At 40.6% G+C, this 17,420-nt stretch overlaps 1 protein-coding gene across 3 annotated transcripts in view; it reads left to right on the forward strand.

The window, feature by feature from the left end:
- The first annotated feature begins 404 nt into the window (after positions 1-404).
- lrrk2 (leucine-rich repeat kinase 2) overlaps positions 405-17,420 on the forward strand; it is a 305,946-nt gene continuing 288,930 nt past the window's right edge. Inside the window, exons 1-5 of one of the 3 annotated variants that reach the window (XM_051934956.1) lie at positions 405-1,017; positions 1,089-1,174; positions 1,468-1,559; positions 7,961-8,049; positions 8,321-8,455. In XM_051934956.1, the coding sequence (XP_051790916.1) occupies positions 879-1,017; positions 1,089-1,174; positions 1,468-1,559; positions 7,961-8,049; positions 8,321-8,455 (541 nt within the window). In that variant the 5' untranslated portion in view covers positions 405-878. The remainder of the gene's footprint in view (positions 1,018-1,088; positions 1,175-1,467; positions 1,560-7,960; positions 8,050-8,320; positions 8,456-17,420) is intronic. The other 2 variants (XM_028812383.2, XM_028812390.2) reach the window with 2 other exon arrangements.

Below are 17,420 nucleotides of genomic sequence, written 5' to 3' on the forward strand. Positions count from 1 at the left end.
CCATATACAGTACAACAAAAATAGTCAGTCTGGTTACAGACATCCTAAATGTATGTTTTTATTTACAACTGATTTCTAGTAAGAATTAGTCTCTAATAAATGTTAACTCACTGCATTCCTGTAAATGATTCATCTACAATATGGGAAAACATGACATGGTCATGTCAACAGCTGAAAAGTACAGCAAACTGAACGGACTGTAAGACGAATACGGTGCAAGTTTTACAATACAATCACTAAACTTACTCGCGATAGAAAAGTGCACCGCTGCTATACGGGAATACAAACTTAACTAGACATACCGCAGGGCTGACTATAAGCCTGTTTAATAGACACAACTCAGTTGGAACTCCAGCCACACATTATTAAGACGGGTCAGTAACTGTCAAAAGAACCTAAACGGAAGGGGATATTTTACAGTGCGCTGCGCCGCAGGGAGAGCCCACAGTTCCGCCTCGCGATACAGCACTAGCTGCGCTGCATCTCGCCGGCCACTCTTTTACATTCCAGCAACATTTTTCTTATACTGCCGTAAAGCAGTGCTCTTATAATCATACTGAACAGATTGAAATGGCTTCGTAAAACCGAAACACGATCCATCGTTCGTGCTTCTGCTTAACCGGTGAAGGAAAAACATTCCCTTAACCACCGCGTCTCCGCCTTTCCTCGTGTGCAGCGCTTCAGGAGGACTACTACCAGAGCTGCACTCAGTCATATGATCGACAATTATAGCCTGGGAGTGATCAAAGAAGCAATACGCTCTTACGGAAAGACGTCAGGTTAAAGAAAATGCCGTGGGAAATGAATAAATAAATAATTTCTACGCCACTTTAAAACTGCCAGGGATTGTTTCCTGTCGACACAATCATATAAAGAGGATGGCTTCTAAGGATAATCGAGAGGAACAGCTAAAAAAGCTCATCGTAAGACTTAAAAACACACAGGAAGATAAACCGATAGAAACTCTCATTCAGATCCTTGAAGACTTGCTTTTTCTCACTTTTGCCGAGGACCGTGGTAAGTTGCGCAGAAGGAGGAGAGATTAGTGATATGCCGGTGAATTTATTTTCCCCTTTTGTTTCCAACAGTTGAAGAACTTTTTGCCGAAAAACAACTCCACGATCCTCTATCAACAGTGCTGAAGACCTTCATCGATAATGCGGGAGTTCAACAGGTAAATGGCAGCTAACGCATGCAGGATGTTTTCCCTTTTGGCTATCTGGGAGAATTCTTGGTTTAATTTTCGTTCTGTTCATTTTTGTATGCGTCAAGTGTTATCATTTATGCATAAATGTGCTTCGGTTGTTCAGCGGAATGTTGTATTTGAAATACTGTAGATTCCAAAAGAGGAAAAAAGGTTACTGCTTCAGTTTAAGTGGATGTATCATCGCACTGTTTCATTTGACAACGTCCCAACCTCCTCTTCCTCCTCTTTCAGTTTAAGATTATTGTTTGTTCCTTTTTCAGGTTGGATGGTCTTTACTTTGCAGACTGATTGAAATTTGTCCATCAACTCTTGACAAATTGAGTGCCTCAAAGAATGTATCCAGTATACACATGTAAGTAAAAATGTTTTTCAAGAAATGCGTTACTTATGTGTGCATAGTCAGTACAGTCGTTCCAATAATTTTCTGCAAATGGGCCAGTTGCAGTTTAAATGATTTGTTCATTTTCAAATTGAATGCCAATAACAGCTCAAGCTTCAGAGAACTTTGATAACATTTTAGCATCTTTTGGTCAGCTTAGTTGTATATATGCAATTCCTTTAACACATCTTATACTGTATTTGAGTTTACAAGTTACAAACTTTGTTTAAAAAGAATTTGTATAGCTTCCTTAATCCTCCATCAACGCTTACAATTGAAAATATTTTAACTAGTCACAAGAAAAAGAATGGCAGCATTTCCAGAGTTTTCCATTAAGTGTTACAGTGCTCACCACTAGACTACTTTTGGCAATTCCAGGAAAAGAAGCCTCACTATCAAAATCTCAGGCAAGGAGTGGAATTTGATCATTTATAATATTCATTCTTCATAAGTGTGTGCAAAACATCGGTAATTCAGCTAAAACTAATATACAAATTGTCAAAATAAAACAATCCAAAAAATATCTGGGATTACGATAATAGCAAATCCCCTTACATTTTTTTTGAGTTATATTAGATGAGTTTAGAGTATCTGTTGCAAACCTGTCAATTATTTCTTACCCTACATTGTTAGGGCATCAACTAATTCTAAAGCTATACTGCCGCTGTTTGAGTCAGATCAGAAGCTGAATAAGCTGAAAAAGCTCCTGTTCTAACTCTAAGTAAAAAAGCATGAATTAATCAACAGAAATAACCGCGATTGACATTTTAAAGTTAACGATTTACAGTGCATACCAATTTATAAATGGTTACAAGGATGATACACCAGCTTCCGTGGTTTAACGCTACGGTTTGCTGACTTGGAGCACAGCTGCCCTACGGTGCTATAGAGACCTGAGTTCGATTCTCAGCTTTGAAGAAAGTGTTTTTTTTTTCCTCAAACGGACATTACATTTATTAATTGGTATGCACTGTAAATCGTTAACTTTAAAATGTCAATCGCGGTTATTTCTGTTGATTAATTCATGCTTTTTTACTTAGAGTTAGAACAGGAGCTTTTTCAGCTTATTCAGCTTCTGATCTGACTCAAACAGCGCCAGTATAGCTTCACACCCGATCTGACGCTGTTCGTTTTCAAATAATATTGCATTACTTCGACGATGTTTTCTGATTGGTACTATTCGCGTCATAAAATGATTTCTTCAAAACGTCACATATATTTGTCTCTTTCTTTTTTTAAAATGTGCGTTGTAGCACTCAGCAACTGGCCACCTGCATGTTCTTGCGCACACTGAATAAGACAGCGCTATATGCAATCATCAGATTCAAATGTTAACAGTTATATAGCACGGAATGGAAATAAGCAGTTCTTAGCATTCCACCACGCAAGATGTCATAACAACCTCCTACTGTAACTTGCTTTCTGTTTTCTTCGGTTATAGTCTTGAATAAATGTGCACTTGTTTTGTTATACTTTTACATCAACATATGTTCCTGTGTTTGAGCTACATGGGCATGCTCAAAAAATACACGTGTAATGCCACGAAAAGTGCATGCAGACACTTCAGTTCGCAAGCATTGGTACGACAATGCAGCCACAAGTACACTGCAGAGCTTTAGCGCGTCTTTATGTGAAAACAGCAGTATCAGATGTGGAGTGTCTGATGATTGCATATAGCGCTGAAGTTACTGCTCTTTACTATGCTTTCCTCTGCATGTCCTGGAGTACAAAAGAAACAGCATACAGCAACACGTGGTGGACTGGCAATATTGGGGGGAAAAACACGCGGTCGTATGTATCGTGATACACTGCAGAACTATAGCGAGTCTTTATGTGAAAACAGCAGTGTCAGATGGGGTAGGAAAGGATCCTGAACGCGACTGAGACAATGAAAAGTGAATTTAAAAAAAAATAAAGCTAAACTTTACAAATATCATAAATTACACCGCCTGTTACAGACTGAAATCAAATGTATCTTTTTATTCTAAAATAGTGAAAATAAGAACACTTCTCAAAAGGGAGTTGTGCAGGATTGAACTCATGACCTTCTGATTCCCAGTCAGCGACTGATACTGTTGCGCCACGGAAGCAGTGATAGCTAATGCGTGTCAATGTCACACACTAAGGCGGCTTTTTTTGGCGGTGGCTTTTTTTTTTTGTACCTTTTGTGAAAGTGTTTCTTTAATATTTGGACTTCAGGCTTCATACATTATATAGTTTATGCCTACATTTTGTCATTTGCTACTAGAATATATAAAACGTTTCTGTTTTAACAATGCGTTTACACAGATTGCTGTAGAAATGCAACACATATGAAATGCGTGTGTTCCAAATAACAATCTATTATTTCTACTCTAAAACTCCACTTCACTCCCAGATAATCAATCAAGGCATGAGCTGGGAAAAGCTCGTTTACGTTCTAAGTCGTTGGGGGGATGGAATAGCCGGCTGTTTGCAGCTTGTCTTTATCAGTACATTTAGATGACAAAAGACGCTGGCGGAGAGGTGAGAACGGTTTTAAGAAGCGATTTAAGGTGGGCCGGATCTACGAGTTTTTTCGTAGGCTCTGGTAATTCTAGTGTTAAAGGATACATGGACCCATTTGATAATACCATGATATTCATGGCTACAGTATATATGCAGCAGCCCTAGTACTGCATTAATTCAGTTGGTGCTCTTGCTGAGTTTTTTAACTGGTGATAAAAATGCATTACCAGCATGCAGTAAAATAAATACTTTTGATGTTATTCATCTCTGGTTGTAATTTTTAATATCCCTTATAGTGCTGGGCGGTATACCGGTTCATACCAAAAAACGTTTTTTATTTTTGTTATGATATGGATTTTTCTTATACCGGAACACCGGTTTAAATAATCTAAACAACGTTCAGAACGTGGCGCAGCAGGAAACTGTTTAAGGGGGGACCTTTTTCACTGCTGCACCGCTAAACGCGCATCCAACGGAGTACATGCGTTAGTGGAGGTATTGAGCATTGAAAATGGACAGAGAACGTTTCTAAATGGAAGCTGTAGCAGACGATAAAGTTGAACATTATGATACAGAAGAACTTTTGCTGAAAAATGGAGTTGTGTCTGTTGTCTAGAGATAGTTTGGTTTTAAAAGGTCAGATGTAGACCATTATGTTCAAATGTGTGAATACTGTTTCTATACTACTGGATAATACTGCAACCCAAGTTGTACTTGTTATATTTTTTTTTCAATACTTTGTATTGTACCTGGTTACTGTATAATAGTGTGACGATTCCGGTCCCCTACAGACTCCCTCTTCCCACATTGGAGTCTGTTGAACCAACACAGTCGATAGTTATGACCAAGATGAGCTGAGAAATCTCATTGAAGCCAGGGGATGGTAGAAAGTGCTCAAGTGCTTTTGTTAAAAACAGTCAAAAGTAAAACCAAAAGTGTCCATTGTGCAGTGTTCAGAAAAATACAGTGACCAAATAAATAGCAAATCCATACAACCAGTGAAACATGGGGATAAAATCCATAATAAATAAATCCGTTAAAATAGAGGTTAAAATGCAGTCTGTCTCCTCGCCTGATCGCAGCACACCACCTTTTGTCTCCACGGCTCACCCATCACTGGCAATGCTGGCGGAGCCTTTACAGCATGAACTGCTTTCTGCCAACGCCTGCCTTGGCTGCCACCACACTGCGCAGCCAGACCATCCAAGGTTGGCACACCTCCCGTCTTCCTTCGCGCTCACTCAGTCGCTCCTCAGATCCATTGGGATGTCTTACATTTTGCTCGCCCCACTCTACACGCTTAGTCAATGGGGTGAACCAGCCCCTAGATCGCCTCAGCCTGCGCTCCCTCACGGCGCCACAGCTCGTGCTGCCTTCACCTTCCTGGTGTCTGGATCGTCTCCCATGACTGCCTTTTCCCTTCTTTAACCTCCTTGTCTTCTATCTTTTCTTTTTGCCTTCCCCCTATCCTGCCGGCCCATAAATCTATATGTCTCGGTGGGCGCAGCACCTTATTCACACGCCGCAGTAAGCCAATGAAGCAATTGAGAACAATCAGGTGCGACTCGCCCCAATCACCTCATCAACTTCCCGCGGTCATGCAATTGCGCCCACGGAGATGGACACGGTGAACTGGATTTAAAAACGGACCTTTTTTATTTATTTATTTTTTTGAAGCCGCAGACCCACTATACCACAAATAGCATTATGATTGCAAGTTGCAGTTTTATTATTTATGTATATAGCTTAGCTTGAAGCAAGGTCCATATTAATGCAATTCTCCTTAATGATGGTTCAGTTGGTAAAGATGTCATCACCAAGTTGCACTTGTTTTATTTTATTTGTATTTTTATTTGGTGAATACTGTGTAATGTACCTGGGCTTGGTTTTGAAGTAATAGTATTATTATTATTTAATGTAGCTGGTTTACAAAAAATATTCACTATTTATTCCTTTTCTAAGACATGTTCAGTACAATACAAATTTTGACAACTGCTTTGCATGGTTGACAATATGTTGTCAAAATTTTAGTTTAAGTTGTTTGCAAAATTTGTTCAATAAAAAGGTTCTATATTTTGACTGCAACAAAATTTGTTCAATAAAAAGGTTCTATATTTTGACTGCAACTGTCATGCAATGTGATTCCTTCTCTTCATTAGTGCCTCATTAGTGCCCCCCCTCCTTGAAAACTATCACTTTATGGGGCCATGCACACCTGTATTAATACTTGTGTGCACATTAAAATGTTTTTTTTGTACAACGTACAATTCTCATGACAGTGGAATAGGTTATTCTTAGCCAGTCTACTGCAGTAATTGCAGTGGAAAATGTGGTTAACATCCACTCATGCATGGGAAAAAAATACCGTTGAATACAGTGAAACCTGTATAATTTTGAAAAATACCGTGATATAGAATTTTGGTCATACCGCCCAGCACTAATCCCTTAGTTAAAATTCTATTTTATCATCTACCTATCCTCCCTGCAATTTTTTAAGATAACCAATAGTAGTGCTGGGCGGTATGACCAGTGCCCATCCCAGCAAGCATTGTGTGCAAGGCAGGAGGAAATCCTGAACGTGGCGCCAGCACATTGCAGGGTGAACACGAGCAATACATACACTAGCAGGGTTATATAGCTTAACAAAACCTGCCATCCTACATGACTTTGAAAGGAAACTGAAGCACGCCGAATAAACCCACCAGAAAAACATGCAAATTCAAAGCAGCGAACACCCGGGACCCCATTGCTGCGAGGCAGCAGTGCAGCCTGCAAGCCACCGTGCCCCCACATGATTAATACATGCTTTTAATGCATTTCATCATGAAAATTATATCAAGTATTTATCTTAGCATTCTAAATGTTCAGGGAGCAGGAATATCATGAAATTAATGTATTCTGTGTGCTGTCTGCGCCTCCTCTTCGTGCAAGAGGAAGTCAGTTGAAGAAGCACATAGCGATTAACATGGCTCCAGGAACACGGCACAAAGCATTTAATGTGCTACGTAACTTATGACGGGGTTTGAGAAAATCTAGTAAATTAAATATTAATTTTAAGATGAAGTTTAGTTTACGATGTTCTACTTTAATAACAAATTACGAGAATAAAGCCAACATGTCGTCACACTATTACACAGTACCCAGGTGCATTACACAGTATTGAAAAAAATATAACTTGGCTTGCAATATTATCCAGTAATATAGAAACAGTATAGTATAGAAACAGTATTCACACATTTGAACATAATGGTCCACATCCGACCTTTTAAATCCAAAGTATCTCCAGACAACAGATGTGACTCCTTTTTCCAGCAGAAGTTCTTCTGTGTCATCATGTTCAACTTTATCGTCTGCTACAGCTTCAGTTTCGGAATGCTCTCTGTCCATTTTCACCGCGCAGTACCTCCACTAATGCATATACTCCATTGTATGCTTGTTTAGTGGTGTAGCAGTGAAAAAGGTTCCCCTTAAACAGTTTCCCGCTGCGCCACATTCTGAACGTTGTTTAGGCAATTTAAACCGGTGTTGCGGTATAAGAAAAATCCATAACAAAAATAAAAAATGGTTTTCGGTATGAACCGGTATACTGCCCAGCACTAACCAATAGTTTAATTTCATTATTAAGGTTTGGAGCAGATTTATTTATTCCAGAGACATCAGTAGTTCTCATTATTTTTGCCTGTTGCATATCAATTTCAGCAGTAAGATGATATATGTACCAAAGTTTAGTGCTTGGTTCCTGTATTTCTTTATTTCTTTGACTCTGTCCATTTTTTTCTATATCATGAATGATACAGGTCTTACTTGTTTATATCAATGTCCTCCTTGTTTTTTGTGAGACAATTGCAATATCAGCAGAACAAAAATGTACATTTTTTTTCTTACAGACAGATTCTCAGGATATTAGCTGTGCACAGTGGCCATGTTAAACTGATGATGATTGGCCTAAGAGCTTTATCACTTCTTCTGCATTCAGGTTTGATTTATATAGTATTCAGTAATTAAGATGTTTTGGTAAAATATTTGCATGTTGTATTTGTAGTTATGTACCTTGGTTATACTGGATAAATAATAATATCTTACTCTTTAGCAACCTATGTGTACAGTTTAAGTGATTGTCATTTCAGTTTAACTTTAAGGAATGTTTAATAAACCACAAAGGTAACATTCATTTTGTCTGTAGGATTTGTGTCTTCTAGGAGAAAGATTCATCACTTGTATCTTGAACAGATTTTTGCTTTCCCCAGATGCTATTGTTTTACTGACTTTAGATGATGAGGTGGATGTTTTCTATCTGATTGTGAGTGCAATGAACACTTTCTGCTTCAATGAAGAAGTTCAGTTATATGGATGTAAGTCTTTGCAGCTTCTTTTAGAAAGAGGTTAGTGTATATTTAAACATGTTTGTGTTTATTTGTTTGTTTATATTTGGTTTGTGCTTGCAAAGTATAATTTAAAATCTGAAAATTTCTAGCATTTGTCTTTTCAGTATACTATGGAGTCATATTGTTGAATGCCAAGTTAAAACATATACCTAATATGACTTGTTAATCTAAATTATGTTTTTGATAAAAAATTCTTGTCTGAATACACATGTAAACACTCCTTTATTAGAATGTAGCTTATTTCAAACGTATACCATCTGTCATATGTAAACTAACATACTTTTACTAGGCATATTTAGATCTTTAACAGTTATTTTTCAATAATGGTCTGAAAATGAACACTTTCTGTACACTTTTTATGACAGAATGGTCGCTACAAGAACAACATTTGATTGTGCCAGTATTTTATTTGAAATTGGATCTTAGGGACAGGTGGTATGTTTTATTGTAGAATTAGGATTTCCAGGTAAGTTACATAAAGGAAAGAAAAGGCAGGGTTTGACTCCCCATTACTAGGTTTTCAAGACCACTTTTGGAATCTGAAATGTTATCTTCTTCTTCTTATTATTATTAAAGAAGTTCAATAAGTATGGGCTGCTGATGTTTGAAGGAATATTGCTTGGCAGTTTGGATTTCCCTGTTGTCAAATGAGCAATTATTCAATACCCTACTAGGGGACTTACCCCCTGCTCGCTTTGCTTGCCAACCCCCATGGCCTGCACTACACGCCAGCCACTTTTTGTGTCTCTGCTACTCGTGTTGTGAAGAGGGGGGCTGAACGCACCCCAAGGAGATGCGGTCATTCCTTCGAAACCCAGAAACAAATAGTTTTTTTTTTTTTTTTTTTTTACCTTCTCTTTGCTGGATCAGCTGCTGGTTTGCTGTTGCTATGGTGCCGCATGATCTGCATCTTGCGTGGCGTTTTGAACATTTAAAAGCCTGTACAGCAGCTGTCTTTGTCATCAACTCTTTGTCTTTTATTTCTGGCCCCGGGCCTGGTTTAAATCTTTTCTCGTCTCACGGGACGTGAGTTCTTGATATTTTGTTTAAAAATGGAATAAGAATCTGAAAATCTAACAACATCACATTAAAATTTTATAAATTCTGAAAAGAATGATACCAAACCTACTTTATATATGTAGGTTTTAAAATAAGCCAGATTTAAAGCGTGACATAAAATCGTTGCACTTTGAGTTTTAGGATCTATACTAATAAAAGGCAAAGCCCTCACTGACTCACTGATTGACTGACTCACTCACTCATCACTAATTCTCCAACTTCCCGTGTAGGTAGAAGGCTGAAATTTGGCAGGCTCATTCCTTACAGCTTACTTACAAAAGTTAGGCAGGTTTCATTTCGAAATTCTACGCGTAATGGTCATAACTGGAACCTGTTTTTTGTCCATATACTCTAATGGAGGAGGCGGAGTCACGTATCGCGTCATCACGTATTACGCCTCCTACGTAATCACGTGAACTGAAAATGAGGAAGAGATTTACAGCACAAGTCAAACGCGGGAACGAAGGTAAATGACGTTAATTGTTGACTGTCTTTTAATACTGTGTAATTTTGAGTGTCTTTTAATACTGTGTAAGCATACATATTAACACATGTGCAATTAAATGTGTGCATTTATGGGGTGATTTCTCAGGCTTAAAAGCTCGCCTTTTATTAAAAAGGTAAATGCAAACTCTTTTCATTCTGAAGGGCACAAACCACGTTAGATTTCAGCCGTTGAACGTGCAAAAATGTCGGTACACCAGATAAACAAGCGCAACATATTATCAGTTGTATTGTATGCTTACAATACATATAGAAATGTGTTAATCGTTAACTAATATTATGGGATGGTGTTTTTCGACTCGCGCCTTGATTTAAACGATTGCATGTCTTGGTGGGTTTGCGTAGCTTATTGTCAATATCTTTACACCTCTTTTTAAGACTTAATTTAAAAAGGTTTTCTTTTCTTCTTAATTAAAATTTAAAAGCAATACTTCACCGCTGCGAAGCCCCTCTAGCGCTGACGTCCGAGGTTCGATTACCGTAAGCGAGTGCAGTGAGTGTGTACGCCTGATGAGCCAAGAATAAGGGGGAAAGACGTGTTGCGTACTCTTTGCATTATTTGACAGTAAACTATTTTCATCCATTCTATGATCTGCTTCTCACAACTGAAGGCACCGTGGCTGATGTTACCTGACTTGCTGGCCAACCATAAGCGTTACCTGGTAGGTAACCACCCACTCACTTCACTCCCTTACGGGAATCGAACCTCGGACGTCAGCGCTAGAGGCGAAGCCCCTAAAATTGCGCCACGGTGTGTGGTTCGTTTATTTGACAGCATGTAGATCGGGGTAATTACATTCACGGCATTCGTAGTCTGATTCACAATCTGATTGTATGGGTGGTTACCTACCAGGTAACGCTTATGGTTAGCCAGCAAGTCAGCTCGAAGTGATCACTCGAGTGAAGGCAGCTTCACAAAAAAACAGATCCTTAACAAACTGTTATTGGTATATTTTCCCTCAATTTTAAAAGGTTTTCTTTTCTTCTTAATAAAAATTTAAAAGCAGTACTTCGCTGGTGCGAAGCGCGGGGATTTGAGCGACTGACGCATGCAGACATATTCATGAGTGCAGGTACTTCGGAAAGAAAGCACCGTGTAAACCTAAACTTTAAATTAAGTTCATAGACCTACAAAAGGTTGCCATTGATTTGAGGCAAGATTGCTTTTCTCCTGTACAACTATACGTTGCATTCTTAACAGTAAGCTTGCACGGCTTGGTCATATTACAACCAGAGTGCTGAACTGACAACGTCGTATACAAACAGAACTATAACAATCGTAATAAACGAACAAGAAAACAGCGGACAACCTGTGAATTAAATAAAAAGGCTGCTTCCATTGGCGAAGCAAGGAAAAAGGAAGACCTTATATGGCGTTCGTTTATAAAACAGCGGAAAAGCTGTGTTAAGGCTGCTTCACAAAAAAACAGATCCTTAACAAATTGTTATTGGGAAATTTTCCCTCAATTTAAAAAGCTTTTCTTCTTAATAAAAATTTAAAAGCAGTACTTCGCGGGGATTTAGATGTAGATGTATGTATGTATGTATGTATGTATGTATGTATGTATGTATCTATCTATCTATCTATCTATCTATCTATCTATCTATCTATCTATCTATCTATCTATCTATCTATCTATCTATCTATCTATGTATCTATCTATATATCTATATATGTATCTATCTATATATATATATATATATATATATATAATGTAAGCTTATAAGTACTGCCTTACTTCTCTTTAAGAAAGGAAGATGTAATGATACTTGATTTAAACGATTCCATGTCTTGGTGGGTTTGCGTAGCTTATTGTCAATATCTTTACACCTGTTTTTAAGACATATTGACTGAAACGGGCTTTCACAAAAAAAGTTAGGGCTTTGCTACAGGATACACCCTCCACAAGTTAAGGAAGTAAAAATAAAAGTGTATATTTCTGTTTTATTTAAACCTTTTAAGTTTGTATGCATAGCCCCATTTGGCTGTTTTAGTTTTTTTTTCATATTTAATCTCCTTAAAGAAAAAGAACATATGCATTTTACTTTTTTTGTATCTCTTTAGTAATATTTTAGTGTAAAAGAATAACCAGTATTTAAACCTTTTATGTTACTTTATAAATTTATCTTACACAATGTTGAAAAATTAATAAGAAAGCTACATATTTTGGCAGCTGCTACTTTAATTTTCAATGAAATGAAAAAAGCTCTCCAAGAGAAAATGTCAATGAAGAAGAAACAGTTTGCACTATCTAAAAAGGAGAAACCCTCATTTATAAAGGTTTGCTGCAGATGACTTAACTGAAAATAAATGAATAGTTCCTATGTGTATAATACATATTTATCTATTTTACTTATGCCTTTATTCGAGCAACTTGCAACATCTGAGGTACAATTTGTTACATTACTTTTGTTTTTTGCAGCACAGGTGAAGTGACTTCCTCAGGGTCACACAGTGGTGTCAGTACCAGGATTTGAACTGACAAGCTCCGGGTTTGCTGAAATATTACTGAAGAAAGAAAAAAAACCAAAACGGGCAAATAGGGCTATGCATACAAATGTCCATCCATCCATTATCCAACCCGCTATATCCTAAATACAGGAGCCAATACGTACATATGTATATATACAGTGTATATATATATATATATATATGTGAATGTATATATGTATGTCTATATTTATATGTATATATATATGTATATGTGGATGTGTATATGTATATATGTGTTTACATAACCTCTTTAACACACTACTTCTCCGCTGCGAAGCGTGGGTATTTTGCTAGTTTTATATATATATATATATAGAGTAGATATATGGGTTAATTTTACTTTTCTGTTCCATTTTAATAGATGAAAGTAACTTTTTATATCTGTCTATACTGTTAGTTCATGCTAGCATGAACCCACTGACTGGCTGGAATACCTATAAATGTGTTATTCTCACTGGTCTAAGCATTATTAATGGTGCACATCATTTAACCAAGGGAAGTATCATTGTGTTTTAATCTCAAGACATTTAAGGAAACACTCCTTTGTCTACGTTCACTTTTAATAGACACGGTATACAGTAGTCATATATCCATCCATTATCCAATCCGCTATATCCTAACTACAGGGTCACGGGAGTCGGGATTTGTTCCCTGCCTTGCGCCCTGTGTTGGCTGGGATAGTCATATATCATCTAGTGATTATTACTTAACAGAATTATGTTTGAGTTTCCTACAGTATCAGTTACTTTTGATAGAGCAATTTAATCTAGATGTAACACTGTTCTAGTGTTAACCTGTAATTGTACTGACAAGGTGAAGGACAGTCAAATGCAATTAAGTAGTGATCAAAGTTCATTTAATTGGATGGAATAATGCTTAAATTGTGGTGATTAATATCTAATTTATAATTGTTAGTGGAGACAGACCTTTAACAATATGAGAAAATCTTACTATGTTCAATATGGATAAGCTAAGGGTGCCATATTAAAATATTTAAATCATCCACTAATAGTACATGATCACATTTAATATCTAGGCTTGGTAAAAAGCCAATACATTTAGTTATATATAATGAATATGGCCTAGACCATTTATTAGTAAATTAATACTACAGTTTTGCTTGATTCTTTATTAATATGAGCTCATCAAAGGGTGAAAAGCCACCTGTTGTTTTGGAAGCAATATGCATCAAACTATTTCAAAGTCACATACTTAATCAATATTTTTACATTATGAAGGAAGATAAAACCATCTGGTCCAGCCTCAACTCTAGAATACAGTTTTATTAAGTCAAGTTTCAGTAAGTAAATGTAAGCAAATTGATCTGACTGTATAATTAGTATATGTTACTAAAATCAGCTTTATTTCCAAGCAAACAAGAGTATAGCCAAAAACATTTTTATATATTTTTATACACTTTTTCAATGTGAACAAGGTTACAACAACAACATTTATTTATACAGTATAGCACATTTTCATACAAATGATGTAGCTCAAAGTGCTTTACAGGATGAAGAAAGAGAAAAAAGACAAAATTTAAAAATAAAATTGGGCAATACTAATTAACCTATGGGCGGCACGGTGGCGCAGTGGGTAGCGCTGCTGCCTCGCAGTTGGGAGACCTGGGGACCTGGGTTCGCTTCCCGGGTCCTCCCTGCGTGGAGTTTGCATGTTCTCCCCGTGTCTGCGTGGGTTTCCTCCGGGCGCTCCGGTTTCCTCCCACAGTCCAAAGACATGCTGGTTAGGTGGATTGGCGATTCTACATTGGCCCTAGTGTGTGTGTGGGTGTGTTTGTGTGTGTCCTGCGGTTGGTTGGCACCCTGCCCGGGATTGTTTCCTGCCTTGTGCCCTGTGTTGGCTGGGATTGGCTCCAGCAGACCCCCATGACCCTGTGTTTGGATTCAGCGGGTTGGAAAATGGATGGATGGATGGATGGATAATTAACCTATAATAAAGGTAAGGTCTGATGGCCAGGAAGGTCAGAAAAATATTCATATACACATCCATAGTGGGAGAACACATATTTTTTAGATATAATTACAATGTCATTTGGTTGTCAATTTGTCAGTTCCTTTATGTAAATCTATTAACTGCTAATTATGAACAGCAAGTATAACAAAAATCAGCCCACAATTTAAAGCTACATCCTTAATGGTACTGTGATCAGTCAACCTTCTAATTCTGCAGCCATCCATCCATCCATTGTCTCCCGCTTATCCGAGGTCGGGTCGTGGGGGCAGCAGCTTGAGCAGAGATGCCCAGACTTCCCTCTCCCCGGCCACTTCTTCTAGCTCTTCCGGGAGAATCCCAAGGCGTTCCCAGGCCAGTCGAGAGACATAGTCCCTCCAACGTGTACTGGGTCTTCCCCGGGGCCTCCTCCCGGTTAGACGTGCCCGGAACACCTCACCAGGGAGGCGTCCAGGAGGCATCCTGATCAGATGCCCGAGCCACCTCATCTGACTCCTCTCGATGCGGAGGAGCAGCGGCTCTACTCTGAGCCCCTCCTGGATGACTGAGCTTCTCACCCTATCTTTAAGGGAAAGCCCAGACACCCTGCGGAGGAAACTCATTTCAGCCGCTTGTATTCGCGATCTCGTTCTTTCGGTCACTACCCATAGCTCATGACCATAGGTGAGCGTAGGAACATAGATCGACTGGTAAATTGAGAGCTGAGCCGCAAGGCTCAGCTCCTTTTTCACCACGACAGACCGATGCAGCACCCGCATTACTGCGGATGCCGCACCGATCCACCTGTCGATCTCACGCTCCATTCTTCCCTCACTCGTGAACAAGACCCTGAGATACTTGAACTCCTCCACTTGGGGCAGGATCTCGCTACCAACCCTGAGAGGGCACTCCACCCTTTTCCGGCTGAGGACCATGGTCTCGGATTTGGAGGTGCTGATTCTCATCCCAGCCGCTTCACACTCAGCTGTGAACCGATCCAGAGAGAGCTGAAGATCACGGCCTGATGAAGCAAACAGGACAACATCATCTGCAAAAAGCAGTGACCCAATCCTGAGCCCACCAAACCAGACCCCCTCAACGCCCTGGCTGCGCCTAGAAATTCTGTCCATAAAAGTTATGAACAGAATCGGTGACAAAGGGCAGCCCTGGCGGAGTCCAACTCTCACTGGAAACGGGTTCGACTTACTGCCGGCAATGCGAACCAAGCTCTGGCACCGATCGTACAGGGACCGAACCGCCCTTATCAGGGGGGCCGGTACCCCATACTTTCGGAGTACCCCCCACAGGATTCCCCGAGGGACACGGTCGAATGCCTTTTCCAAGTCCACAAAACACATGTAGACTGGTTGGGCAAACTCCCATGCACCCTCCAGGACCCTGCTAAGGGTATAGAGCTGGTCCACTGTTCCGTGACCAGGACGAAAACCACACTGTTCCTCCTGAATCCGAGGCTCGACTATCCGACGGACCCTCCTCTCCAGGACCCCTGAATAGACTTTTCCAGGGAGGCTGAGGAGTGTGATCCCTCTGTAGTTGGAACACACCCTCCGATCCCCCTTCTTAAAGAGGGGGACTACCACCCCGGTTTGCCAATCCAGAGGCACTGTCCCTGATGTCCATGCGATGTTGCAGAGGCGTGTCACCCAAGACAGTCCTACAACATCCAGAGCCTTGAGGAACTCTGGGTGTATCTCATCCACCCCTGGGGCCCTGCCACCAAGGAGTTTTTTGACCACCTTGGTGACCTCAGTCCCAGAGATGGGGGAGCCCACCTCTGAGTCCCCAGGCTCTGCTTCCTCATTGGAAGGCATGTTAATGGGATTGAGGAGGTCTTCGAAGTACTCCCCCCACCGACCCACAACGTCCCGAGTCGAGGTCAGCAGCGCACCATCCCCACCATATACAGTGTTGACACTGCACTGCTTCCCCTTCCTGAGACGCCGGATGGTGGACCAGAATCTCCTCGAAGCCGTCCGAAAGTCGTTCTCCATGGCCTCCCCAAACTCCTCCCACGCCCGAGTTTTTGCCTCAGCAACCACCAAAGCCGCATTCCGCTTGGCCTGCCGGTACCTATCAGCTGCCTCCAGTGTCCCACAGGACAAAAGGGTCCTGTAGGACTCCTTCTTCAGCTTGACGGCATCCTTCACCGCCGGTGTCCACCAACGGGTTCGGGGATTGCCGCCACGACAGGCACCGACCACCTTACGGCCACAGCTCCGGTCAGCTGCCTCAACAATAGAGGCACGGAACATGGCCCATTCAGACTCAATGTCCCCCACCTCCCTCGGGATGTGGTCGAAGTTCTGCCGGAGGTGGGAGTTGAAGCTACTTCTGACAGGGGGCTCTGCCAGACGTTCCCAGCAGACCCTCACAACACGTTTGGGCCTACCATGCCTGACCGGCATCCTCCCCCACCATCGAAGCCAACTCACCACCAGGTGGTGATCAGTTGACAGCTCCGCCCCTCTCTTCACCCGAGTGTCCAAGACATGTGGCCGCAAGTCCGACGACACGACCACAAAGTCGATCATCGAACTGAGGCCTAGGGTGTCCTGGTGCCAAGTGCACATATGAACACCCCTATGCTTGAACATGGTGTTCATTATGGATAATCCGTGACGAGCACAGAAGTCCAATAACAAAACACCGCTCGGGTTCAGATCGGGGGGGCCATTCCTTCCAATCACGCCCTTCCAGGTCTCACTGTCATTGCCCACGTGAGCATTGAAGTGTCCCAGCAGAACGAGGGAGTCCCCAGAAGGTATGCTCTCTAGCACCCCCTCCAGGGACTCCAAAAAGGGTGGGTACTCTGAACTGCTGCATACGCACAAACAACAGTTAGGACCCATCCCCCCAGCCGAAGGCGAAGGGAGGCTACCCTCTCGTCCACCGGGGTAAACCCCAATGTACAGGCTCCAAGTTGGGGGGCAATAAGTA

This window comes from Erpetoichthys calabaricus, chromosome 1, assembly GCF_900747795.2.
Source record: "Erpetoichthys calabaricus chromosome 1, fErpCal1.3, whole genome shotgun sequence".
Lineage (NCBI taxonomy): Eukaryota > Metazoa > Chordata > Cladistia > Polypteriformes > Polypteridae > Erpetoichthys > Erpetoichthys calabaricus.